The sequence below is a fragment of the Pelecanus crispus genome, chromosome 6, assembly GCF_030463565.1.
Source record: "Pelecanus crispus isolate bPelCri1 chromosome 6, bPelCri1.pri, whole genome shotgun sequence".
NCBI lineage: Eukaryota > Metazoa > Chordata > Aves > Pelecaniformes > Pelecanidae > Pelecanus > Pelecanus crispus.
Window position 1 is genome coordinate 71,728,089 of NC_134648.1, and position 8,183 is coordinate 71,736,271.

At 64.2% G+C, this 8,183-nt stretch overlaps 1 protein-coding gene across 1 annotated transcript; it reads right to left on the minus strand.

The window, feature by feature from the left end:
* Positions 1 to 448: 448 nt before the first annotated feature.
* ABHD12B (abhydrolase domain containing 12B) lies at positions 449 to 7,082 on the minus strand. Its single transcript, XM_075712952.1, has 13 exons — positions 6,994 to 7,082; positions 4,825 to 4,952; positions 4,333 to 4,435; positions 4,102 to 4,221; positions 3,720 to 3,750; positions 3,511 to 3,556; positions 3,293 to 3,422; positions 3,002 to 3,042; positions 2,636 to 2,715; positions 2,433 to 2,515; positions 1,136 to 1,214; positions 842 to 966; positions 449 to 470 (listed from the first exon to the last, which is right to left on the minus strand). The coding sequence occupies exons 1-13, from the start codon at positions 7,080 to 7,082 to the stop codon at positions 449 to 451; spliced, it is 1,077 nt and encodes a 358-aa protein (XP_075569067.1).
* Positions 7,083 to 8,183: the final 1,101 nt, after the last annotated feature.

Genomic DNA, 8,183 nt, shown 5'->3' on the forward strand with positions numbered 1-8,183 from the left:
CAATGCTAACGCAGAAAGAGGGTGCAGGGGGTGAGCTACTGGGGCTCAGTGCAGGACAGGGTGGGCAGCACAGCTGGCCACAGCTGGCCACAGCTGTCTGAGCCCTTGCAGGTGATGCCGAAGCAGGACTTGGGGTGCAGCTCTTGCCAGTCCTGAGGCATCAGTGCCAGGGGGGGTTCAGGGGTGTTTGCAATCAGGTCCCTATCCCCCCACCGCTGCCCCATATGATGCTCCTGGCCACCGCTTGCATGGGCCTGTCCCAGGAGCAGCACCCAGATCACGGCAGCATCTCCATCCCCCGAGGAATCGGCCGCGTCCTCGAGGCAGCGGGCAAATTAGAAAGCTTCTCAGTAGTTTTTATTACGCACAGCAGTAAGTTCAGTGCAACGAGGGGTTCCTGGTGCGGGTTGGAGGGAGTGCTCGCGGTCGCTGCACGCAGCAGCTGCCATCACTTGACGTTCAGGAAGTCTCTGCAACAAGATGCAATAAATCTTACGCTGCATCACTGACCGTCCTGTGCTGCCTGAGATCCCGATTTCTGATCCCTGGCTGTGGGTCTGAGCTGGGCTTAGAGCAAAGCTGCATCTCTGCGCCCAGCGCAAAGAGGAGCTGGGGGCTGTCCCTGGGGCCACCTCCCCATGACACCCACACCGAGGACAGGCTCAGGGCAGCGAGGAGTGATCGGAGCTTCAAAAATTGATGCCAGCGAGCACCAGAGGGAGGGGAAGGAGCAGGGGGAAGGCACCTGCATGGTTGCAGCAGGGGAAGCTGCACCCATGGAAGAAAAGGCCAAGGCTCGTCCTGTCTCCCCCCGCCGCCATTTCTGCAGAGCAGCACTTACTTCACCAGGGCGGGCAGCTCCGGGTTGAACGAGATGTAGTCGTGGGCCAGGCCCAGCTTTTGGGGAAAGGTAATGAACTTCACCTTGGTTTTGTCCTTGTAGGCGCTGCGTGCGGTTTCGAAGAGCTGCCATGGGGTGGGAGCGTGGTTAGTGGCATGCAGAGGGGACCCCCAAACCCCTTCCCAGCACCCTGGGGCTAGCCACCCCCTCTCCCTCCCCTTCAGCCCCCCAAAAACCGGCTAAACCGGCACCCACCCCCATTAAAGCCCACGTAGAGGCGATGGTGGTCCCCACCTTGCGGCCCAGGTGCAGAGGCACCACAGCATCATCTTCTGCGTGCAGGATGAGGAGCGGGCAGGCCAGCGCCTTCACGCTGCGGGCAGCAAGCACAGTGCCGAGGAGTCACCCTGGAGCCGACAGACCCACGGGAGCCTCCCTGGGTGCTGCTAAAACCCCCCCAGCAACCCTGACCCCCCCAACCCAGCCCATCGGTGGCTAAGGGCAGCTGAACTGCCCCAGGGTGATGCCCACGCTGCTCGCCTCAGCACCAAGCGCCCTAATAAACTTAAACCCCTGACACAGGGTGCGCAGCCTTCAAAACCACCCATGAACCACGTGGCTTTTAGCAAAGGCACCCACAAACACAGAGGGGAAAGGACCCTGCCCCCAAATTGTGTGTATGGGGCAATGCAGGTGGGACTCGAGTGCATAGCGCTCAAAAAAAAACCAAACAAAAAAAAAGATGTTGGCTTGTGGACTTTGCTCAATAGTAATATTGATATCTAAAATTATGCAAATAAAAAGCCACTTCTAAAGTATGAGTAAGCTGGGCAAACACAAGTAAGAGCACAGCAAGGACTGCACCTGGAATGCTGTGTCCGGTTTTGGGCCCCTCAGCACAAGAAGGACATTGGGGTGCTGGAGCGTGTCCAGAGAAGGGCAGCGGAGCTGGGGAAGGGTCTGGAGCACAGGGCTGGTGGGGAGCGGCTGAGGGAGCTGGGGGTGTTCAGCCTGGAGAAGAGGAGGCTGAGGGGAGACCTCATCGCTCTCTGCAGCTCCTGGCAGGAGGGGGCAGGGAGGGGGGGTCGGGCTCTTCTCCCAAGTGACAAGTGAGAGGATGAGAAGAAACGGCCTCAAGTTCCACCAGGGGAGGTTTAGATTGGATATTAGGAAAAAATTCTTTACTGAAAGTGGTCAAGCACTGGAACAGGCTGCCCAGAGAGGTGGTGGAGTCACCATCCCTGGAGGTATTTAAAAGATGTGTAGACATGGTGCTTAGGGACATGGTTTAGTGGGCATGGGGGTGTTGGGTTGATGGTTGGACGGATGATCTTAGAGATCCCTTCCAACCTTAGTGATTCCTGGTTTTTACTTTCATTATAAATAAGCCAGCCACCAAGCCAGGAAACACAAAATTGCTACTGTCCCCTTAACTGGTTTAGTGGTGGGCTCGGCAGTGTAGGTTAATGGTTGGACTGGATGATCTTAAAGGTCTTTTCCAACCTAAACCTTTCTGTGATTCTATGTCCAATTCACCCCTCCTCGGCCAGCCCCGCGGGGCTGGCCGTGCCCCATCCCTCCAGGCACTCACTTCTCGTCGCTGCGGAAGAGTAAGTTGTGCAGAGCTAGCGAGTCCAGCACGAGGTACCCGAATCCGGGGAAGTGGCTGTAGATCTGCAGGGAGAGAGTTGGGGGGGGGATGCTCAGTCGTGGCTTTGATTGCTGCACCTTTCCCCTGCCAGGAGGGAGCCCCGGGCAGCTGGGCGACCCCGCGGGCAGAGCCCCTGGGCTCACCTTGGTGACGGGCATTTGGGCGGCCGCATCACGGAGGTTGGTGTAGGCCGACTCCAGGATGACCGCATCCACCTGGACCCCTGAGGGGAGAGCGGAGTGAGAGCAGGCACAGCTGCGGGGAGGCCGTCCCCCCCGCCCCGAGCTGCTGCCACGCTCCCGTGCCAGGCAGCAGCCATGAGGCCAAGATGCCCTCGTCCCGCTAAGGAGGATGGGGACGGCCACTTGTCCCCGCTGCAGGGGCCGAGCCTGATGCTCGAGAGCAACAGGGCTCCCCAGCTCCTCTGCGGTCCCCAAAACCCATCCAGGGGTGCGCAGAGCCCCGGGGGGGACGCTGCGCGGGGCCAACCCGGCCACGCTGGCCCTCACCTCGCTCCTCCTGCAGTTTCCTTGCCGCGTTCGTGGCAACCCTGCGAGAAGAGAAGCGGAGGTGGCGGGGGGGGGGCAGCCGTGACGCCCCGGTGGGACGCACAGCCCCCTCAGGCTCCCCCCTCGCACAGGAGGTTTTTGCTTTGCGGGTGCGCCCACCGAGGAGCTGCTCCAACCCCTTGGTCCGTCCCCGGGTGGCACCGGTCCGGCAGCAGCGTCGCAGCCCAGGGACCGGCTGCGGGCTCCCAGCATGGGAGCATCGCCCACCCCGGCCCCCGGCCCCGCGCCTACCCCGTCCCCAAGGAGTGTCCCCAGAAGAGGATGCTGCTGTTCCCGCTCCGCGCTTTGGCCCAGTCGTAGAGTGCCAGGACGTCCGTGGTGAGGCCGCTCTCCGTGGGGTGCCCGCCGGAGTCCCCATAGCCTGCGGGGGACACGGCCAGGCGTCACGACCCGGGGTGGGACACCGGCCCCGGGGCGGTCACTCCGAGAGGCAGGGGGGGTGACTTTACCTCTGTAGTCGAGAGCCAGGATGTGGAAGTCAGCAGCCCCCATCGCCTGTCAGAAGAGCGGCACCGTGTTATGTCCTGGGGCAGGGGGAAGCACCCCAGGACCCCCCAGCATGGCCAGGTTCACTCTGCCCAGGGTCCTTCTTGGGTCCCGGAGCCAGCATGAGCCTTACCCCCGGTAGGTCCCGGTCCCCCCGCACGGGACCGCTTACCTTCAAGAACTGGATGCGGTGGCTCGAAGCCCTGATGGGGAAAGGGAGGTTAAAGCTCAGGGAGGGACCCTCAAGGGACCCTCCCCTCCAGCGCCCGTTCAGGCGAGGGACCGGGGTGGCCTTTTCCCAGGAGGGGAGAGCTGGATGCTCGGGGGTGGGTGGGTTTTCACATTTCCCTTGAACTCAACGGGATTTTCCTCCAGCCATGGAGTCAGAAACCGCCGCAGCAGCCCCGGCCCCGCAGCACCGCTGGCTGCTGCACCGAATTTGCTCGTTCTCACCCCGCGCAGAGACGCTGCGTGAGAACGGCCGCCGCGCTCCGCGCTCATCCTCCCCTGGGAGAGGCAGGCGCGCGGTCCCGGCCCCGCTCATGGGTACTCGCCTGGTCCCCCCATTTCCGTGCAGGTAGATGATCACGGGGTGAGCGTCGGCAAGTGCCTCCTCGTACCAGCGCTGGTCCTTGCCCTGTGCCTCGGCCGCTCTGCTGCCCGGCACCGTGTGCCTGGGGGGGCCAGAGCGGGGTTAGCCCGGGGGGGGTCCAGCCGGTTTAGCCAGGACGCTGGCGTAGCCACGCGGCTGTGCCCACCCGGCACGCCGGGGCTGTCCCGCTCACCAGATGCCAACCGTGACGCCCGGCTCGGTGGTGAGGTACAGGCTGACGGTGTTGTTCAGCAGCAGCTCCGGCCGCCGAAGGTCCACAAAGAAGGGGAAGGACACTGACGGAGAAATTGCAGCCGTCACACGGGCAACCCAGCAACCCTCCCACCCAGCTTTTGCACATTTTCCAAAGCAACATGTTATTTTTTTTATTCAATAATTTGCCCGGAAGCCAAGGGCCACGCTACGGCTGGCTCGGGAAGCGGGTAGGCGAGCAGAGCCGTCTGCCACCTCCTCCCACCCGAATTTCTAGCCCCGTCGCTGCTGTGTGTGCCCAGATGTGTTGCAACTTTAGGCAGCAAACAGGGTCGGCAGCACCGCGTTACCACAGCTTGCAAAACACGAGGCGCCAAGAGGGAAGGTCCCTCCGTGCCTCCTCTGCAAGCCCACAGCAATGGGAGCTCGGATGGGTGCTGTCCCGGTGCCACCCAGGCACCGGGGCACTCACGGAAGTTCAGGAAGACGCATTTGGTGAGCAGGACAGGGAAGAGGCGGATGAGGAAGGGCACGGAGATGTAGATGAGGAGCAGGTCCAGGAGGAGGGTGCGCAGCCCGGGGCACCAGGCCAGCCGGCCCCTGCAAGAAAGGCACCTTGTTAGCACATCCTCGCCCACCCCAAGGATTTCGGGGCACAGCAGAGCGGGGTCCCCATTCCCAACCCCAGTCACGATGGTTGGATACAGCGGCTTTTCCCCCGCGAGGGCCTGAGGCTGCCGCTTGCGTCCCCGCTGGGACCCTGGCTCCCCAAGCCGGCGTTGCGTTTGACTTTTGGGGATGGAGCTGAGGCGTCGGAGCAGCCCCGCCGTGACACAGCGTTATGAGAGGCCACGAGCCGGTCCCCTGCAGCCTCCCACGGATCATCGGCGGGCAGGAAGGGCAGGGCAAGTGCCAGGGCTGGGAGCTGCAAGCCAAACCGGCAATAAGGAGTGACTGAAACTCTGTGGCAACAGCCCAAGCCATGGCTGGTGAGACAGAGTCACAGAGGTGTCCCCAAGCCCGGCTCCGAGAGCTTCTGCAATTCTCCAGGGACAAGGAGCTGGGAAAGGGGCTCGGGGAGCCCACAGCACCACGGGAGAAACCAGTCCCCAGAGCGATGTCCCCCAGTGTCACCAGCACAGGGTGGGGAGCGTGACCACCTCCGACAGCATCCTGCCCCGAAGGGCTGGGGGTCGCATCCGTGCCCTCTGCAGCGAGCTGCCGGCCAGCCCCCGCCCCGGCCTCCGAGAGGGAAGGGAAAGCCAAGAGCTGCAGATTCCCTGGCAGCAAGGTCTCTCGTGGGCTAACAGCGCTGGGTAGTGGGGCAACTAGTCCGGGCGCTGAGGGATTTAGGGCAGAGGTTTCTGACAGGCGTCCAAGCACAGCTTGGTCCCCGCCAGCGTGTGCCTGGGGTCACAGTCACTGCTGCAGAAGCGGATTTAGTTCACTGTGCGCCCTGGAGTGATGCAAGATGCCGAGAAAGGGTTGCAAAGGGGGTGTCAGGGCAAGGTGGCATGGTCCCCCGGGCACAGGCAGCCTTCCCAGGTGGGTGCAGGGTGGCATGAGCCGTGCTGGAGCCACAGGGAGCTCCTCGAACCCCAGCTGCCCCCCGAGACTTTGGTGTGAGCGGTCCCGCTGTACGCTGGCAGCAATGGGCTGGCAATGCCCCCGCAGTTGCTGCAGTTAATTATTAGGTGCTGCTCGTGGTCTACACCTAATATTCAAGTGCAGGGGCGAGCACTCACGCCCATCCTTGCACAATACCTGCTGCGGGTGAGAAGTGATGGGTCCGGGCTGGGGCGGGGGCACGTGCCCACCAAGGGGCACCTCTGACAGCTGGCACGGCCACAGGCCACCGCACGGCATCACGGGGATGGCAAAGGGACATGGGGACACAGCCACAGCGTGGCATCATGGCAGAAGGGCACGGCCACAGTACGAGATCACGGCCATTGGCAGGGTGACGTGGGGACATGGCCACGATATGGGATCATGGCCGTGGCATGGGGATATGGCCGTGTGGTACAGGATCACGGCCGTGGCAGGGTGACACAGCCACAACATGGGATCACAGCTGTGACATGGGGACACGGCCACGATATGGGATCATGGCCGTGACATGGGGACATGGCCACGATATGGGATCACGGCCGTCACATGGGGACATGGCCGTGTGGTACAGGATCACAGCTGTGGCAGGGTGACAGGGGGACACAGCCACGATATGGGATCACGGCCATGACATGGGGACATGGCCGTGTGGTACAGGATCACGGCCGTGGCAGGGTGACAGGGGGACACGGCCACGATACGGGATCATGGCCGTGACATGGGGACATGGCCGTGTGGTACACGACCTGTGGCAGGGTGCCACAGCCACGGCCGGGGACACCCGCGGCGTCACGGCCCCAGCAAGGTGACAAGGCCATGCCTGGGGGACACAGGAGCACGGCGACGGCCCCGGCAGGGCCACGTCTTGGGGACAGCCCTACGGCACAGGGGACACCGCGGTGACACCCGCTCCCCGGGGACCCGCACACGCTCCCGGCGAGCGCAGCGCGGCGCTGCCCGGCCCCGACTCGCAGCCCGGCGGCCGCCAACACCCCCACGGCGGCCCGGCAGCCCCGCACCGGGTACTCACCGCTCCCGCCGGGCCGCGCCGGCCCTGCCCGGAGCCCGGGCGCTGTCGCTGTCGCCATCGCCGTCGCCTTGCTCGCCGCGCCGCCGCATCGCCACGCCACCGCCCGCGCCGCCGCCGCGCCGCCAGGCCACGCCCCCGCCGCCTGGCCACGCCCCCGCCAGGCCCCGCTGAAGCCTCCAAGCCTCGCCCCTCACCGCCAGGCCACGCCCCCGCCTCCAGGCCACGCCCCCGCCGCCTGGCCACGCCCTCGCCAGGCCCCGCTGAAGCCTCCAGGCCTCGCCCCTCATCGCCAGGCCACGCCCCCGCCGCCAGACCACGCCCCCGCCATGTCCTGCTGGCGCCTCCAGGCCACGCCCCTCACCTCCAGGCCACGCCCTCGCCATGCCCCGCTGAAGCCTCCAAGCCTCGTCCCTCACCGCCAGGCCACGCCCCCGCCGCCAGGCCACGCCCACACATCCAGGCCACGCCCCCGCCAGGCCCTGCTGACGCCTCCAAGCCTCGTCCCTCACCTCCAGGCCACGCCCCCGCCTGCAGGCCACGCCCCTCCGGCGCCAAGCCACGCTCTCTCCCCGCCCCTTTGCGCCTCGGGGGCGGGGCCAGGGCTGCCCACGTGGGGCCGCCGCGCCCGCCCTGGGGGGCAGCGGGGACCCCAGGGAGGGCGGCGGGTCCCGGTCCCTGAGGGCCGGGTAAGGGGGACCACGGGGTGACACGCCGGGAAAATCGGCCTTGCCGTGGCAAGGAACGCACAGGGAAAGCTTCCGGGTTAAAAAAAAACCCAAAATTTAAAAAAAAAAACCAATTTTTTTAAAAAAACCCAATTTAAAAAGCCCCCAAAATTAAAAAAATAAAACCAAATTTTAAAAGTCCAAGGTTTCAGACCGAAGCTGGTGTCTCAGCCAGGTTGCCCACCAGCAGAGGTTGTCCCCTGGCTTCAGCCGGAAGGGTAGAAACCCGCTGCCGGTTCCCTTCCCAGCTGCGAGTCCCGCCTGCAGCTCTGCCAGGCTGAGTCAGCCCCAACTTTTCAGGCTGGAACTTCCCACCAGCAAAGGAATGTCCCCGTTTGGCCGGCATTCCCAGTGAAACTTGGCCAGGCGCAGCAGGATGAGCTGCCGGGATGCAGGCACGCACGGCCAGGCCATCGCCTGCTTCGCCGGGCTTGCCAACGGGGCCTGCAACCGAGGGGGCTTCGT